Source organism: Neovison vison, chromosome 2, assembly GCF_020171115.1.
Source record: "Neovison vison isolate M4711 chromosome 2, ASM_NN_V1, whole genome shotgun sequence".
NCBI classification, from domain to species: Eukaryota; Metazoa; Chordata; class Mammalia; order Carnivora; family Mustelidae; genus Neogale; species Neogale vison.
Window position 1 is genome coordinate 212,481,150 of NC_058092.1, and position 19,055 is coordinate 212,500,204.

A 19,055-nucleotide genomic window follows, 5' to 3' on the forward strand; every position below is an offset into this window, starting at 1 on the left:
AATGCGCCCCTATATACGAAAACCACCTCTGCATTTTTAGCCCCATCAGCTTCAGACTCCCGCACATAGTTCATCTTCTCAGCTGTGCTAATAGCAATCTTCTCCCAGTCACCTGGACTAAACGCCTTGGCATTATCACAGTCTTTATATCCACACAGCCACAGCCACGGAACAGCAGTCTCACCTCTTCTTGTGCAGTGTTTCTCGTGCAGGGCCCCTCTGTCACATTTCCAGGGCTAGCACACCTCGGTTATTGGAATAGGCTGCTAGCCTCTGGGTTTTCCTCCTCCAGTCCAAGCCTCAGACCATCACCCTATACCTACAGCTGCTTAGGAATGTGTTATGATTTCACAAGCCCGCAGAAGAAAGCTTAAACTTCTCTGCCCGTGGTGTACAAAATCCCCCAAAGTCAGGCCAGACTCTCTAGCCTCTGTCCCCCTGCTTATTTATGCGATCACTCCACATCCCCAAAGTGCCCAGTCCATTCCTGCTTCTGAGCCTTCATCCACAAAAACAGCCCTACCTGAGCGTCCTTCTCACCAAAACAGGCACCTACCTAAAGCATCTGTCACCAAGCAGAGCTTATTAAAGTCCCTTGACTCCAGCAGGTTTCCATTGCAGCCACACATTAACACAACACCACAGCTATCCCGAGTCATCAGGCTGTACTCTGGACAACACGAATCTGGGGCGTGGGGGCGGGGAAGGGCCCGGGGATTAGGCATCAGTATATATGAAAGGTCTTCAGGTTGTAGCCATGGTTGACAGCTACTGCCTACTTCCCAACCTTTCACTATTTCCCTTCCGGAGACCTCCTCCTTAATGAACTTTCCGAGCTGGAATTCTGCACTGGATTCCTACAGCACAAACCTACACTACAGATCAGCACTAAACAAAACAAACTTAACTTTTGATCTGTTAATATTTGCTAGTCTTACAAAGTGCTTATGTATATTCTTGAGGTTCATGTCAATTCACTAACATAAGCTGACCAGGTATCACTATCCCTGTTTTACAGATAGTCCTGAGTTAAGAGATCTGCCCAAGGTCATCAGCTGATAAGTGACAGAGCTATAACAAGAATGCAGGCCTTGGGCGCCTGGGTAGCTCAGTCTGATGAGGGTCTGACTTTGGATTTCAGCTCGGGTGGTGATCTCAGAATCCCAGGATCGAGCTTTGTGTTGGGCTCCATGCTTGGCGGGAAGTCTGCCTGAGATTCTCTCTCTCCTCTCTCTGCCCATCTCCTCCAACCCATTCATGGGCATTCTCTCTTTCAGATAAATAAATAAATAAATAAATAAATCTTTAAAAAAAAAAAAAAAAAAAAAAAGGAACGCAGGCCTCTCCAGACAGACCCATAAATACAGAGAACAAATTGGTGGTTGCCAGAGGGGTGGGGAGTGGGAGGATGGGCAAAATGGGTGAAGAAGAGTGGAAGGGAGAGGCCTCTAGTTATGGAATGTATATGCCATAGGGATGAGAGGAACAGCATAGGGAATATAGGCAACGGTACTGTAATAGCGCTGTAAGCTGACAGCTGGTAGCCACGTATGTGGTGAGCATTGCCTAATGTACAGACTTGTCAAATCACTAAGTTGTACACCTGAAACTGAATGTAACATTGTATGTCAATTACACTTCAATTAAAAAAGGCAGAAAATAATGATTAGGGCTGATGTAGAGAAAATGAAACTCTTAGGCATTGCCGTTGGAAATACTGTGCAACTGCTGTGGAAAATGGTATGGTGATTCCTCAAAAAATTCAACAGAGAATTACCTCCTGAAACAAACAAACAAATAAACAACAGAATGTACCTCTCTCAACATCAGAATTCTTCACCTCCCTGGCTCCTATGTCAGCCTTACCTCCACAATAAAACTGGTGGCTCTGAACACAAGAACCACGTCTTTGATACATCTGTTTTCAATTCAAACCTAAATTTATTTATTTATATATATATTTTAAAGATTTTATTTATTTACTTGACATAGAAAGAGAGAGAGAGAGACAGCGAGAGAGGGAACACAAGCAAGAGGAGTGGCAGGCAGAGGGAGAGGGAGAAGGGGGCTTCCTGCTGAGCAGGGAGCCTGATGTGGGGCTTGATCCCAGGACCCTGGGACCAAGACTTGAGCCGAAGGCAGATGCTTGACAACTGAGCCACCCAGGTGCCCTGGAACCTAATATTTAAAGCACTGGATTAAGAACTTTTGGGCCCTGCCACTCCTCAGACCACCGGCAAGGACATCACCTGGGAACTTGTTGGAAAATCAGAATCTTGGGCTCTATCCTAGACTGAAGGAACCAGAATCTGAATTTTAATAAGATCCCTAAGTGATCTGTATGTGCATTTGAGAAGTTTGAGAAGCATTTGCTTTAGGGATAAAAAATGAACAAAATGTGGTCCCTACCATCAAGGACTCTCTGAATGTGGTCCCTACCATCAAGGACTCTCTGACTTAATAGGGTCTCCACACGCATATATAAATAACCTTAGTACAGTTACAATGTATCATTAGAGGAGTAGAAATCTTGGAAGTGAAGTTTGACAAGGGTTTAAAGACAGGCATTGTGGAGGTGGTGGTATTTAAGCAAGGGACCATAAAAGACCACAGTAGGATTCAGTGGATCAGGAGGGAAGCTAAAGGGAAGGGTACAGGCAGAAGCAGCAAAGTTGAGGAGTTATCTATAGAATAGAAAGGAGTCATATGGAACTGGAACCTAGGGAACACATAAGGAAAAGTTGGGAATAAAAACTGGAAAGGTGGGGCGGCTGGGTGGCTCAGTGGGTTAAGCCTCTGCCTTTGGCTCAGGTCATGATCTCGGTGTCCTGGGATTGAGAACCACATCGGGCTCTCTGCTCAGCAGTGAGCCTGCTTCCCCCCATCTCTCTCTCTCTGCCTGCCTCTCTGCCTACCTGCAATCTCTATCAAATAAATAAATAAAATCTTAAAAAAAAAAAACAACTGGAAAGGTAAGCACGGCCCTGTGTACACTTGGCCTTGAGTTCATAACGGAATAGAGGTTAAAGGTTTTGAGCAGAGGAGTGACAGGATGGACTTACAAATTTTTTTCTTTCCTGCTTTGTGTTTCTAACCCTTCCATGTCTGCACTCAGTACCAGTCCAGACATGTAGGGGTTAGAGAAAAATCAGATGGAGCCCTCAGGCAGTTCTGTATAACCAAACAGCCTACAGCAACCAATACTTTTCAGACTGCACTGGCACAGTAAGCAAGGTGAAGGGATAGAGAAGAGAGCAATAGTGACTCTGCTTGAGCCCGAAAATGGGCCCTGACGTGAGGCACAGGCAGTAGGAATAAATGTCCCATAGAACACAGCTACGTGTTGGGCATATGCGAGGCTTCACAAACACACATGGACATGCACAACTGTGCACACCCCCCCATACACTACACTTACAGCAAATGAAACACCTGCTGGCCTTCTCATCCATTTGGGGGGTTTCTTTAGAGGAGGTATCAACGATGCTTGGGCCACTTGCTCCGGTACCTGCAATGGTGGGAGAGGCTGGCCTTTGCTGAAAGAAGAAGAGATCTGAGGGCAAAAGGACACCTGTATCACCAATCCCACATGGTGCCGCATCTATAAACTTTACTCTGGGAGGAATCCTGGAGATACCCAATCTGGACAAAGCCTGGACTCCCGTATTCTAGGGAACTGGTAGTGAGGGTAGAACTCCCATGCAGGAAGCTCTTGGAAAGCCTACTGCATCCACGGTCTACAGTGGAATATAGACACAGAATGGATCTACAGGAGAAAAGGAGATGAGACCGTTCATATTTCCAAAATAATGGTCCCGGCATGGAGATCCAGTGTCCCCAAAATACTACAGGGAACATCCAAGAGCAAGAGTCAACATGAAGGTCTGTTTCATGTTGTAGCAGGAATGACACCCTCCCAGGAAGATGGGCACTACACCAAAAGTGCAGCCCTCCCAACCCAGGGCCCTGGCCTCCCAGTCTCCAATAGTCCCCATTTCTTCCCAGGCCATTCGTCCTTTTCTCTCCCCCCACATAGAGACAGCATTCCCTCCAGCATTCTCCACCAAGCCTTTCAAACCTTGTCAGCCTGTCTCATCTGCTGGACCTCCCAGCTCCTACCCATCACGGAGTACAAACTGATCCAGCTGTCGAAGGAGGCAGCAGAGAACACTGGAGGGTCCCGGGGGCACCACTGCACATCAAAGCACCAGCTGCTCTGTGTGGGTAGCTTATATACTACCTGTGAGGGAACCCCACCATTAGGGAAACCCTGACTAAAAGGAAGGCAACCCAAAACATAGCTTATTTCCTCTCCCAGCACGCCCACAGAACGACCAGCCTACCTCACTGCTCCCCAGGTTCCAGCACAAGATCTGGTTGTCCTTGGCACTACTGAGCAGAAGCTCCGCATCAGCCTGGTTCCACGACATGGATAAGATCCCCCTAAAAAGGAAAGAGCAGCTAACATTTGTCGAATGCCTACTCTGAGTAGGGTACCTTATATATCTTGGATAAATTTCACCCCTGTAAAATGAGCAGTCTGATTTCATTTTACAAATAAGGAAAATGAGGCTTTGAAAAATTGAGGAACCTTTGGCAGTCACATAACCAGAACCCAAGTCAAATCCCAGAGCCTGTGCACTATACACTCTATTACTCTGTCTCCCATAGGTCCCTGCAGATCGGCCTGCTTCTTTCCCCAGCTGCAGAGTAGGGACTATGAACAGCATGAATCAGACACGCACTCAACCATATGGGTGCTTGTTTTAAAAAGAAGGGTAGTGAGGACTCAACTCTTCAAAGTCCCCAAGAAGGTATAAAGGCAATACAGCCCTTTAGTAAGAAAGAACAGTGTGGGGCTGCTTTTTCTGCTATGGGCCCAAGAGCTACAGCTTCAGGGGAAAGCCTGTTCAGAGGATAGACAGGAGCCAAGGTTCTCTTATTAAGGAGGTCTTGGATGAAGTAACCTCACCACTTAAAGAAAGAACATTATCCTTGAATCAGAGCCTGAAGATTCTCCCAGAGGCACTAAACATTGTCTCCAAATATTTCTCATGATCCCATCTATACTCCCTTTCTGGAAGTTAAATGGAATCTCGGGTTCTTTTCCACGACCTCAGGATCTCAAGGAGCTCCTCTTTATTGGAGCTAGAGCTAGGACTTAGAGACTGTGTGTTCACTGGGAACTGCTTTGAAGACAGGAAAGCTGACTGGTAACTAAAGTGAGCCATTCATTGCCTCCTACCCAGGTCAGTTATGCCCCACCATCCACCAAGGATGTAGACAGAATTTGAGATTTTACCTGCTGTGGCTCTCCAGCACCTTCAGGGGCGAGGAGGCAAAGCGCAAATCCCATAGCTGAATCACCGGGAAACGATCATCTTCTGAACACAGCACCAACTGGGTGGCTATGTCTGGGTGCCAGGCGAGGCCTGAGCTGTGCATCTGTGAACAAAGCAGACCGCAACAGGTGACGTAATCTGAAACTTTTCTGCCTAGTTGGAACAGGACCTCTGAGGGTTGGTTTTATATCTTTTCTCAGTGTTAAGTGATGACCATGAGTAAGTAAGGAACATTAGCCTTTGGTGTCAGCTGTTTAGCTTCCCTAAGCATTCAATCTCAACCGGAAATCTGCTAAGAGGCTGGACCCTGCAAGTGCAACAGCTGGGAGCAGAACACTGGCCTGGGGAAGAGCAGCTCTGAAGTCTAGGCATGAGAAAGAAGCCAGAGCCTGAGCCTGTATTCTGCCTTCACGACTCACCCTGTTGCTGTGATCGCTGACTTTGATGATAGGTTCATTCTTCCTGAGATCCCACACAACCGCCTTGCCGCTGGGGTGAGCAGAAGACAGAATGTGTTGAACCTGCCGGTTCCAAGCGAGTGCCTTGATGTCTTCTGGAGGCTGCTGAGGCAGGAAGTGGGGAGGGGGAAGGGGACAACTTGTCATCCCTTGGACCGAGAGCCATTTGCTCTTCCACTGTTCCCAACCTCCCCGCAGAAAGCCCAAGAGTCGAGATGGGGCTTCCCAAACCCAAACAGTGTCAGGGTGTGGGAGCTGAATTTTCCAGAGAGGATCCGTTAGGGGACTGGTGTAGAAGGTGAGAGAATGGCAGGCAGACTTGGAATTTACTCCTATCCCAAGGTGTTCCTGAGAGGATGGAGTCAAGATTTAAATCAGCCCTCTTATCTATGACAAAGAGAGTGGTAGAGAAGGAGGAAGGGAGGATAATAAAGACATGTAAGACATCCAGAAAGAATAAGGCAGAAAGACAAGCCATTGCTACTTTTAGGGCACAAGGTGCTATCAAATTTATACTTAACTTACCTCAGGAGACTGTAAGCACAAGATAGAGAAGAGCCAGGAAGCAAAAAGACGGGCCCAGTTACAGAATGACAGGTACGTATACTCAGAGACAGATATACACAAGATGCCCAACCGCATGGGAGAACCAGATATAGAGGCAAAGATGACCCACCCCACAAAAGGACAAGGATATATCTGGCCCCACTCCAGAGCCCAGGATCTTACTCTACTCTGCCTAAGCTCTACTCTGATAAATAGTATTCTCACTCCTTTTCTCAATGTCTTTTACTGCCTTTCTTCATCTTTGTTCCAGAAACCCTAGGACAGTTAATGACCACAAAGCATTAATGACCATCAGTTAATGACCACCCTTCCCTCCATCCCTGCTATGGGTTGGCTGGTAACGTGTTAGTCTGTGGCGCTTTACTGCCCTCCAGTGGTGAAGTCCAAAGTCTCCCGGGCTCTGGGTGCCTCAAGAATTTAAGACTTTCCTGGGCAAATCAGCTGCACACTCTCATCAGCAGCCCCGGGAGCCTCCTTACCTGTGACTTGGATCCTGGGGTCATTGGCACATTGAGGTTATTCAAATCCCAAATAAAGATTTCAGAATCACTGGCCCCCGAGGCCAGGAGGTTGGCCTGTATGAAGAAAAGGCCTTTGGAGATACACCATCCCAGGAAAAGGTAGGAACAGGAAAGGGGGAAAGAAACCCACATTTGGGGCTTCCAAAACCTCCCCCATAACAGTGTGAGAAGGGCTCAGAATTACATACTAAAGGTCAAAAGTGAATGCTTCCACTCAGATCTGTGGCTCCACGGCTTGGCCATGTTAGACCAAATGAAATGCAGTACCTGGAAAGGATTAAAGTCAAGGGCTCTGACAGGTCCCGTGTGCTTCTGTCTCTGGGCAATCACAGGCTCCTTCCCCGAAGACAGGATGTGGGTCACATTGTATAGAGTAAGCAGGCCATTGTCCCCACCGCCTGCAATGATCCCGGAGCCTTCTGGAAGCCCATTGCCAAAGCTCCCCCAGATCAGCTTGTAAAACCTACAAAGAGGAGGAACCAGCATCAGCACCAACTCAGATTCATGTCAATAGGCAGAGAGGAGGCATTTCTGTCAGCCTCTGTCAATACGCAGGCATCCCCACCAAGATGGAGTCTGCCTGTCTCCCTCACTTACCAGACACACAACACAGGTTTGCTTGCTTGGTCATGCCCTTTCTCTGAAAAAAGATTCTATCTTTGTTACACCAGAAGGCAGGAGAACACTGCCTCAGAGTTGTGTGGCATGCTTTTTTTTTTTTTTTTTCCTTAATTAACATTACTGGGGTTACATAGACCCAGGGATACATATTTCAAATAGATTACTTAATCCTCACAACTCAAATGACAACAATAACTAACACTTACTAGATACTTCCTATATGCCCAGCACTGTTTTAAGTGCTTCACATGTATTAGCTGATTTAGTATTCAATAACCCTATGAAGTATTATTATGGACTCCATTTTTAATTGAGGAAACTGAGGCAGAGAGAATTTAATGAAACTTCTGTATACATAGCTAGTAATTTTATCCCTTTTGGACAGCTAGGAAGTGGCAGAATCAAGGTTTAAAGCCTGGCCCATCCCATTTTACTTATTTATTTTTGTAGAGTGAGAGTGAGAGAGAGAATCTTAAGCAGACTCCACACTCAGCATGGAGCCCGACGTGGGGCTTGATCTCATGACCTGAGATCATGACCTTAGCCAGAATCAACAGTCAGATGTTCAACTGACTAAGCCACCCAGGTGCCCTGGTCTATCTTATTTTAGAGCCCAAGCTCTTAACTATCATAAAATAGTGTATTCTGCTTAGAGGAAGATCCAAACTCTTTTATACCTGACTATGAAGCAGTTTCCCTACACAAACAGTTGCTGTCCCCTCTTCCCTCTCAAACTGGAGGTAAGAAAAGACCCACAGACCTCTCCACCCTGTGGGTCTTCCATGTGACTGCCCTGGGCCAGCCCTACCAACAGAGAAGCGTAAAGAATAAACATACCTCTTGGGAAACACTTTTGGCTTTCTAATGATGCTTCTAATGAGACACTGCCAGTGTCTTGCACAAAAGAGAAAGACAGACCCTGGGCTCTGCAGACAAAGATGGCTCCTCTGCAAAGCCCCCAGGGAAAGCATGTGAAATCCTCAAAGCCTCCCAGGTAGCTTGGCCTTCATTCACAGTTGCCAGCCAAGGCTATTTCCACAGCCCTTCAGAGAAGCTAGATTTCATATCAAATGATACCATAAGATCCCAACCTGGAAATGAAATGTTCCCACACCCTGGGAACTGAGTGGGGTGACCAAGCAGGAACCTGTTTGGCCAGTCATGAGAGCAGCAACCGCCTGTTAGAAGTAAAGAGCTGAACACTGGTTGAGACCAGGCCAGCAACTGAGATAAAACAGCAGAGCTGACACAAACGGTGGCTCCAGAGCTACTGTCCAAATGGCCATGTGTTCTAAGGTCGCCCTGATCTTCATAGGGCAGAAGAATGTGTGCCACACCGGTTCGAGAGGCTGCCATGTCCCCCTGGGGCTAGAGGTCAGTGTGGGCAGAGGGCAAGTCATCAGAGCAGCTACAGAAGCCCAGAATAGGTCTCACAGAAATCAGAGAGTGTGGCCAGAGAAAAACTCACACACAGATGGTGGAGGATGCTACAGTATGGGCACAACTCATGACCTCCAGACTGAAGACAAAGGCACCTGACACCTCAAGGGGGAGTCACCAAAGGGCTGGAAAATAAATCCCTGTTAGTTTTGAGAGACCAAAATGCAGAACACAGCGCGTGACAAAAGGACTTCCTTTCTCTAAGCCTACAGGAAGTACAGTCCTACGGAAAACCATTTCACTGGCGAGGGTGAAGCAGGAGCCCAAACGGTACAGGATCCTTCAGTGGGCTCAAGGACTGTCAATTATCTCTGCTCTGCAAAAGGACAGGGAATAGCATGTTGCGGGGGCGGGGGGGTGGTGGTGGCGGGTGTACGCATGTGTTTGGATGCAGAGAGAGAGCTCAGAAGCATGCAGGCAAATGCAACCAAAAATGAATAACTGACAAATCTAAGGAAAGGTATACGATTACTCACTGTACTAGTCTACAACTTTTCTATGTTTGAATGGTTTAAAAATTAAAACTTAAAAAAAAACAAACAAGTTGGCCTTTGGCTTAAAAATAGGATTTTTCAGACATTAGAAGAGAGATTTAAGGAGAAGGTATCAAAAGAGTTTGTATAGAAAAATGGGAACTTTCAAAACATGAGAATACCGGTAGAATTCTCTGCTGAAGAGGTTCCCATGCAGGTGGCAACAATGGGCACCACAGAGCATCAGGCATGATGGCTGGCGCCTAAAGAAAATACAGATTCTTTACATACCTACATAATTCACATTTTTAACATGAGCCCCCAGGTGATTCTAACAAGCAACCAGGTTGAGAACCCCTGTACTAGATACATCAGACTAATACCAGCCTAGACCAATAAGGGAAGATGTTGAAATCCGTATTGATTCTGATGCATTTACGCACGCACTCCCAGTCTACTTATAGCCTGAGGCAGCTCCTTGTCTGCGCTTGTACCAGTGTTTCAGAGCAGTTCTCTTTCAGTCAGGTATTTCTAAATATGTAACATTTCTCTAATGCATCATGGATTAAGGATAAAGAGGTCTTCAGGATTCAAATGTGGTTGAGCCATAAAAAGGACAGGCAAAGGCAGGGGAAAGGTTTTGAAAAGTGTATGTTTAGGTAACAATGAAGAGAGACACAAAGAAGGTTTCTTTTTTTAAAAAGTGGGGAGTACCTGGGTGGCTCAGTTGGTTAAACATTCAACTCGTGATTTTGGCTCAGGTCATGATCTCAGGGTCCTGAGACTGGGCCCTGAGTCAGGCTCCACGCTCAATGGGGAGTCTGTGTCTCTCCCTCTCCTGCTGCTCCCTCCGCGCTCTCTCTCTCTCCCTTTCAAATAAATAAATAAATGAATAAATCTTTAGGGGGAAAAAGGAAAAGAAAAAAAGAAAAAAGCAAATACATGACTTGTGTGTTGACTTGTGAACTGAGTACTTAGCTGCTGCTTTTTTTGCTATAAAAAAAGAAAGGGAAGGAAGACTGAACATTAGACCCGAATCTAGAGCCCAGTAGGTTCTTAGCAGCCATCTTGCACAATCTCTTCTTTATACATAAGTAAGGAAACTGAAGAACACTGTCAGAATACCACCTACGAAGTCATGGACCTTTAGCGAAGGATGCAATATAATTGTACTTTCCACTAAACCATGCCAAAGATGACACAGAAAAGAGGAAAGCATAAAGCAAAGAATGGGCAGCTCTCTACCTACCTGATCAACTTGGTCAATAGTTTGAAATGTGGGTTTCTGAGTGAGTGATTGAACCCAGGCTGAGCCAAAAGTGGGTGTCTTAGACTTTGGAGTGTCTAAGATAATTTCTTCAACAAAACTCTAATAGATTGGGGCACCTGGGTGACTCAATCGGTTAAGCAGCTGCCTTCCGCTAGGGTCATGGTCCCAGGGTCCTGGGATGGAGCCCCGCATCAGGCTCCCTGCTCAGTGGAGAGCCTGCTTCTCGCTCTCTCTGCCGCTCTGCCTACTTGTGCTCTTTATCTCTCTGTTGAATAAATAAAAATCTTTAAAATAAAACAAACAAACAAACAACAAAAAACCACAACTCTAATAGATCCAGGTCAAAGGTAATTCTTTAGTTCTTTGAAAATGCGAATCAATATTTGGATACAATAATGGAGGTGGAGAAGAAAGTAGAGATGAAATACTATCAATAGGGTTAACTGTACCATTTATTTTGGTTATAGTCCCCAATCCTTGCAGGATGGAACAGGGTATGAAGTGAAGTTTACGATTCCTTTATTGGGTACCTACATTTCAAAAAGGGTCCCTTCAACCTAGTTGGCTGCAAAACCTACCACTCATCACCCCTGAAAAGCTCTCCAGGCATTAAGATTAACTGAAGAATAACTATAACAAACTGAAATTGCAGATACCAATGCTCACTTTGGTAATCCAGACATTTCTAATGTCACTTGTTCATTTAACAGATTTTATTAAGCATCTAACGACAGGCACTGTTTTAGGAGCCAGAGATACAGTAATGACTAAAACAGACAAAAATCTCTGCCCACAGGGATCTTAGGATTCAATTTCAAGATTTCTTTTTTTAAAAGATTTTACTTACTCATTTGACAGAGAGAGAAAGAGAGAAAGAGAGAGAGAGAGAGCACGCGCACAAGCAAGGGGAGCTGCAGGCAGAGGGAGAGGGAGAAGCAGGCTTCCCCCTGAGCAGGGAACCTGATGAGAGGCTTGATCCCAGAACCCTGGGATCATGACCTGAGCTGAAGGCAGATGCTTAACTGAATGAGCCACCCAGGCACCTTCTTTTTAAAAAACAAGAATTTTTTAAAAGATTTTATATATTTATATATATAATAAGTAATTTATTTTATATATATGTATTTTATATATATTTATTGTGTACACACGGGCATACACAAGCATGATATAAGATTTCTTAAGCAATTATATTGCCTCTATTAGGAACACTTTGCCCTAAGGAGCCACTGCTATGTTAAGGCTGCTACTTTGCTGGCTGAGGAGAAGGGTCCTTGCCCACTGCCCCTCTTCTTAACTCCAGGAGTATGAATGTTATTGCATTAGTTCACCCCTTTTAGGGGCCCTTTCTGAATGCTTGCTTAGATGCTAAGAATATTCCATGATTATTGGTAAACTCTCCAGTGGCTGCTCTTCAAAAGGAAAGGTACTGGAAGTACAAAGATATGTAAAAAAACTATAAAATAAGGGATACTGCCAGAAAGTGACAGAGGGGCTCCAGGAAAGGAGAAAAATAACTAACCTTTATTAGGTTAAACCATGAAAAGAAAAAAAAAAGGGTACTTCTGTTTAAATAACTTAATTAATCTCTCAGATGAACCAAAAAACGCACAAGAGAATGCAAAGTTGCATTCTGATCAGTGATCTCTAAAGTGGGATGAGCAAGGTAATTTTCTGAGCTGTAGGAAAAAGACTTACTTTTTAATGTATAAAATTATAGAAACTGCATTCTTAATAGTAGAGTAATATATTACTTATATTCCCTGTATAAGTATATAAGTGTGTGTGTGTATATATGTATATGTATATGTATATGTATATATCAAGTATAGTGAATATTCACATTCTTCCTGGTGGTATGAAAATCTGGAGACCACTGCTGTAAGCCACATCTTTACAAAACCTATAAAAGTTGAATAATAGAATAATAGAAAGAAGGTAGATTTTGGAGTTAGGCCTAGAGGTAAATCCTGGCTTCTCAGGGTTTCAGTGTCCTCCTATGTAAAATGGGAATAATGGTACTTATGGCTTAGGCTCATTTTGAGGGATGAATAAATATACAGAGCTAGTGTCTGGTCTGTATACATACCCTCTGTGAATGCTAGTACTCAGCCCTGAAAGCCCACCAGAGCCATGAAATCCACGAGTACCCAATCAGTGCCTAACCACGATGAGGAGAGGCTCACTCATTCTCCTTCCACTGGCAGAAAAGGAGATATTGTGTAAGGTTATCTTCGCAAGAGCCGAGGGAGGAAGGAGCCAACATCTCTGGGTCAGAGAGAGATCAGGTACTTATGGGTTCAGCTCTGTGTCAGGTGTCTCTATCACCTGATTCTTTTTTTTTTAAGATTTAATTCATTTATTTGAGAGAGAGAGTGTGTGTGTGAAAGAGCATAAGCAGGGGGAGCAGTAGAGGGAGAGGGAGAAGCAGGCTCCCCGCTGAGCAGGAAGCCCAATGCATGGTTTGGATCCCAGAACCCTGGGATCATGACCTGAGCGGAAGGCAGACACTCAACCATCTAAGCCAGGTGCCCTCTATCAGCTGATTCTGCCCAACGCTGCCGCTGCTGCTGACCAAAAAGGTGCAAGTAGGTGTTTTAAAAAATCCTCTTGCAGGGACGCCTGGGTGGCTCAGTTGGTTAAGCAGCTGCCTTCGGCTCAGGTCATGATCCCATCGTCCTGGGATCGAGTCCCACATCGGGCTCCTTGCTCGGCAGGGAGCCTGCTTCTCCCTCTGCCTCTGCCTGCCTCTCTGTCTGCATGTGCTCGCCCTCTCTCCCTCTCTCTCTGACAAATAAATAAATAAAATCTTTAAAAAAAAAAAATCCTCTTGCAAAATAAACCCAGGGTTAACTTCTCCCCTCACGTATCTCCTCATGAGCTCTGAGAGGTACACATTACTACCAAGATTCCTCAACAGGGTCTGTATCAGGATCTGTCCCACACACCCATCAACAATTAAGATATAGTACCTGCTTGAGGCAGAAAGGACTCCCTTGTGTTTCAAGTCCAAAGAGGGATCCCTGAAATCAACCTCAAAGATTTCCAATGTGCCATTTGTGCTAAAGGAGGCATCTAGCTGCTGGGCAGATGTTCCTAGGCACAAGAAAAGTTAGGAAGAGGCAGCATATAAGCAAAAATACATGCATGGATTTGGGGTATAAATGGTTGGGGAGTGGAGAGGCAGAAGAACAGGAGAGGACTGCAAATACCCTTTTCCAAATGGTAATTCCAAGGAAAGGAAGAAAACAGGAGGCGCTCAGGCTTGAGCCATAGTTCAAGGCTGCCCCAAGGTACTCCAAACACTTAATGTCCCTTTGCTTATGCTTCGAGCAAACCCCACCATTCCATGACTCTAAAGCTTTCTCTGAAGCTCAGTAAGGAATTCTGGATATTAAGTCTCCCCTTGACTTATACTTTCAGCAGATCGTAGTCCACAATATAATCATACCTGTGGCCAGATACACAGGGTACTGGCTGGCTGGGCTCCACGCTTGGACAGCTGGCCGTTCAAGTTCCTTTAGCTTCATGGTCAGTCCTGTGTGGGGCAGAAAACTGACATGGCCCTCAGTCCACTGAAAATAGAAACCTGCAAACTTAAGGGTCAGATTCAAGGAGTACCTGCAGACATGAAATCTTGTTTCTCTCTCCCCACCATGGAATGGGGATTTCGGGGCAATAGGGGGTAACACACACATAATCATCTGTAGCTCTGCAAGGACAGTTCACTTACCCAATTACGGAAATCTAATGCATTTACCCCCAAAAGATATCCAAACATAGTGGCTGCCACAAGCCCAATGGTGATGATAATTATCAGATCAGATAATATCTCAGTGACCTCATCTATTCCCTTGGCTTTATATATCATCCATATGCTGATGACCTCCAAATTCGTACCACCAAAACAAATTTCTCTTCTGAGCTCCAAGTTCCTATATATAAGTTGTTAATCAAACATTTCCATTTGGATATAGCAATGATACCTAAATTAGTCTGTCTAAAACAGATTTCTCTATTCCACCATCTCCTCTCGCCAAATTTGTTCTTCCTCCAGTTTTCTTCATCTCAGTAACTGGTACCACTTTCCATCCAATTGCTCAACCAGAAAACCTGAAAACCCCTGATTCCTCCTTACCCCTTATTCCCTTCTAATTCATCATTAAGTCTTTCTGATTTCACTTCCAAAATTATATCTTAATCTGATATAATCTCCATCACCACCACACTCTGAATATACCATCATCTCTCACCTGGGTTACTGCAATAATCCTCCAACCAGCCATCTTCACTCTATCATCACCCAATTAACTGTCTACATAGCAGTGAAAGTGAACTTTTAAAATAAAAAAGGGGGGCGCCTGGGTGCCTCAGTCATTAAGCATCTGCCCTCCACTCGGGTGGTGATCCCAGAGTCCTGGGATTGAGCCCCACATCAGGTTCCCTGCTCCACGGGGAGTCTGCTGCTCCCTTTCCCTCTCATGCTGCTTGTGTTCCCTCTCTTGCTGTCTCTTTCTGTCAAATAAAATAAAATCTTTAAAATCAAAGAGGATTGGCATTCCATGCTTAAAATCTTTCAATGACTCCTACTGCACTCAGAATAAAATCGCACTCAAATCCCCTTATGACCTTGCTCAAAGGCTCCAGCTACCACTTCAACCTCATCTCTTGCTACTTTCCCCTCATTCATTGTGCTGCAGCCACATTAGCCTTTTTTCCTTTTCTGGCTTTATACTAACTCAGAACCTTTTTTTTTTTTTTTTTTTTTTTTTTGACAGAGAGAGATCACTAGTAGGCAGAGAGGCAGGCAGAGAGAGGAGGAAGCAGGCTCCCTGCTGAGCAGAGAACCCGATGCGGGACTCGATCCCAGGACCCTGAGATTCTGACCTGAGCCGAAGGCAGCGGCTTAACCCACTGAGCCACCCAGGCGCCCCATTTTTTAAAAGATTTTATTTATTTTTTTGACAGACAGAGATCACAAGTAGGCAGAGAGGCAGGCACAGAGAGAGGAGGAAGCAGGCTCCCTGCTGAGCAGAGAGCCTGATGTGGGGCTCAATCCCAGGACCCTGGGATCATGACCTGAGCTGAAGGGAGAAGCTGTAACCCACTGAGCCACCCGGGCGCCCCCCTCAGAACTTTTGTAAATTGTTTTCCATACTTTGAACATTCTTCCTTTCATTCTCTGCATACTGGTTCCTTATCACACCTTTCTGGGCTCATCTTCTCACTCCCCTCCGAGAGGTGAGCCATCCAATGAAAATCAGACTCGGGGCGCCTGGGTGGTTTAGTGGGTTAAAGCCTCTGCCTTCGGCTCGTGTCATGATCCCAGGGTCCTGGGATCGAGCCCCCCACATCGGGCTCTCTGCTCTGCGGGGAGCCTGCTTCCTCCTCTTTCTCTGCCTGCCTCTCTGCCTAGTTTCTCTCTGTCAAATATATAAAATATTAAAAAAAAAGAAAAGAAAAGAAAATCAGACTCAATCTGTTTCCCCTTGCTAACCTTATCTGTTGAATGAAGGTAGATATCCATTTTAATTCTGTGGTTTCCAATCCAATTCTAACGCATATTCAACGTGCGATCCCAACAGGCTGGCAAAGTGGCAGGAAAATGTTTTGTTTGTTTGTAATGTAACACTGAACTTGAGGGAGGAGACTTGGGACCTGCTGTGACCTGCTTAAGGAAGCCACCATCAGGTTAGTCTCAACCTAGAAAAATAGCAGGTAGTACTACTCAATCTGTAATGTACTTTCCAGCCTGAAGAAAGTTTGCGGCTGCCAATTCAGTCAAGATTCTCAGGGGGCCTCTAAACACTTGAGGCAACACAATCAAGTACGGACTTGCGGCACGACACATCATATAGTCAGCACCGCCACCTGCTGGTCAAAGCCATTTTCACGTTTCCGGGGAAAGCCCTTAACAAAAGTAGAAGCTGTGTTTAGCACTACTCATTTAACGTGCAAATCTCAAGTCTCCCAATGGCTCTCCGTGGCAAGTACTATATGATCCCCATTTTTACGGGGAAGAAAACTGGCCGGGCCGAGACGTGAACCCACATCAGCCCCCATAGCCTAGTGCTTTTAACCATTATACTGGTTCAAACTAAACTCAACCGCACATGAGGTGTTAAATCCCCGACGATCTGGAAACTGGGAAGATGGGCTTTTAAACTACTTTCAACCAAGAGCCGAACGGACTCCTGCAGTGATGGAGGGCGGGCGGCAGCGACCCGGCCAGGCCCACGCCCGGGACGCACGGGAAGGCGCGAGGGCGGCGCTCAAGGGAGACCCTCGTCCGGCCGCAGCACCGCGGCGAGGGAGCCGAGCCGGGTCCAGTCCGAAGGCGGGCGCGGTGAGGCCCTGAGAGGCGCGGGCCGGGGTCTCCGCTGGGGGTAAGCTCCCCCGCGACTCTCTCCCGAAGGAGGGGAGGCACTCCCGGGCGCCCCCACCACCAAAGAGGAGGGCAAGACCCACCTGCACGGGGAGCCCCGGTCAGGGTAGCGCGGCGCAGCCAGAACCGGTCTCCTCCGAGGGCCTATGGGCTCAAGTGGGCGCTGCGGATGGCGGCTGCCGAAGGCCAAAAGTAGTCCTATTAGGGCACAGCGCGCGCAGAGCGCGGGGTGGAGGAGCTGGCTGACCCGCGGAGGAGGTCATAGGATACTAGCTTTTGCTCCGGCCTCCCTCACCTGTCCTGTGGTTGCGCAGTTCTGCGGCAGTGGGTCAGATCCTGCGACGACCAATTCTGACCTACTCGATTTGAGCCAGGTTCCCGGAACAGCCCCCCACCCCGCGAAAAGGGAAAATACTAATTCATTATTTGTTGAAGTGGAGAAGACCTGGTACTAGTTCCAGAAGCTCTCAGTGGAATCCTAATTGAAAAGGTAAATAGCAATCGGGGCCATAAATAACAGCAACGCACTACAGCCCAGCACCAACTGGTAGCCAATAGCTGTTGGCTTTGTGAATTGTTTTTTGACTAATGAAAAGGTACAGGCATGCAGGGGGCTTGGCATTGTAGACCAGGGGCTTCCTGGAGGGCTTCAGGACCATGAGACAGGTGGCCAAACGTTGCAGCAGCAAGGTAGGTGATATCTCAGAGAGAAGGAAGGGCCCAACGAGCTAGTGGGCCCCTTGGCATTTCCGTTACCATGAACTAAAGAGGCCAGATACAGGTTGGGAATAGGAGTTCACCTCTGGGGGTAATCGGTAGTTACAGAGAATTATGAGTAGGGATGCAATAAGATGAGGATTGTATTTTGAGACAAGTAATATGGATTCCCTTGAGAGAAACCAGAGCTGGAGGCAGGGACTCCAATTAGGTGACTAACAGTCCAGATACCAGGTGATGACAGCCTGGATTAATATAGCAGCAGTGACAATAAAGGAAAACTGGACAGACTCTTGTGACTGATGAAGGTTAACAATTGAAGAGGGAGGTGAAAAAAATATCAGATGGATTTTTTTATGTTGACTGAGGGAATTAAGGCATTTTCAAATAAAAATGTTCTGCCCGGGGCGGGGGGGGGGGGGGGAGCGCCTGGGTGGCTAAGTAGGTTAAAGCCTCTGCCTTCGGCTCAGGTCATGACCCCAGTGTCCTGGGATCGAGCCCCGCATCGGGGCTCAGCGGGGAGCATGCTTCCTCCTCTCTCTCTCTGCCTGCCTCTCTGCCTACTTGTGATCCCTGTCTGTCAAATAAATAAATAAAATCTTCCAAAAAAAAAAAAAAAAGTTCTGCCGAGGCACCTGGGTGGCTCATTGGGTTAAAGCCTCTGCCTTCAGCTCAGATCATGATCTCAGGGTCCTGGGATAGAGCCCCGCATCGGGCTCTCTGCTCAGCAGGGAGCCTGCTTCTCTTCCTCTCTCTCTGCCTGCTTCTCTGCCTGCTTGTGATCTCTGTCAAATAAATAAATAAAATCTTAAAAAAAAAAAAAATGTTCTGCCAGCAGCTGAAGAACTTAGACCTGTTATCTGTGATTCAAAACTTTGGTTTAATGTGGAAGTTCCACCATGTTTTTGCCAACTACACCTCCAAAGATGGTAAATTAGTTGTTATTTTATGACTGAGCCCCAAATCACTGTGACACAAACCTAGATTTCCTTTTTGGGTGGACTGAAGGGTTTTGAAGTCAGGACAGACCATTCACACTCTTCCTGTGTATTAAGTACTTACCAAGCATTTCTGGAGCATCTTAGCACAACAGTGGATGAGATCTGAGGGCAAGTAAACAGGGAAGAAAATGGAACCTTAGAATATACCTCAAATTAGGGAATGAGGCAGAAATGTCACTGATGGGAGTGCTCTGGAGGAAATCTGGACCAAAAGTATAAGGCAGTTCCAAGCAGGACAGGATTTAAAAAATGAAAAGTAC

At 46.1% G+C, this 19,055-nt stretch overlaps 1 protein-coding gene across 6 annotated transcripts in view; it reads right to left on the bottom strand.

Moving 5' to 3' along the window:
• Positions 1-17,247, bottom strand: part of SEC31B (SEC31 homolog B, COPII coat complex component) — a 30,467-nt gene extending 13,220 nt beyond the window's left edge. The window contains exons 1-10 of one of the 6 annotated variants that reach the window (XM_044240314.1): positions 17,161-17,247; positions 14,144-14,230; positions 13,665-13,788; positions 7,156-7,351; positions 6,847-6,942; positions 5,762-5,902; positions 5,303-5,445; positions 4,344-4,443; positions 4,079-4,240; positions 3,419-3,553 (exon numbers count right to left, since the gene is read on the bottom strand). In XM_044240314.1, the coding sequence (XP_044096249.1) occupies positions 3,419-3,553; positions 4,079-4,240; positions 4,344-4,443; positions 5,303-5,445; positions 5,762-5,902; positions 6,847-6,942; positions 7,156-7,351; positions 13,665-13,788; positions 14,144-14,222 (1,176 nt within the window). In that variant the 5' untranslated portion in view covers positions 14,223-14,230; positions 17,161-17,247. Of the gene's footprint in view, positions 1-3,418; positions 3,554-4,078; positions 4,241-4,343; positions 4,444-5,302; positions 5,446-5,761; positions 5,906-6,846; positions 6,943-7,155; positions 7,352-13,664; positions 13,789-14,143; positions 14,231-16,189; positions 16,546-17,160 lie in introns of those variants that run through there. The other 5 variants (XM_044240315.1, XM_044240312.1, XM_044240313.1 and 2 more) reach the window with 5 other exon arrangements.
• Between the last annotated feature and the right edge of the window lie 1,808 nt (positions 17,248-19,055).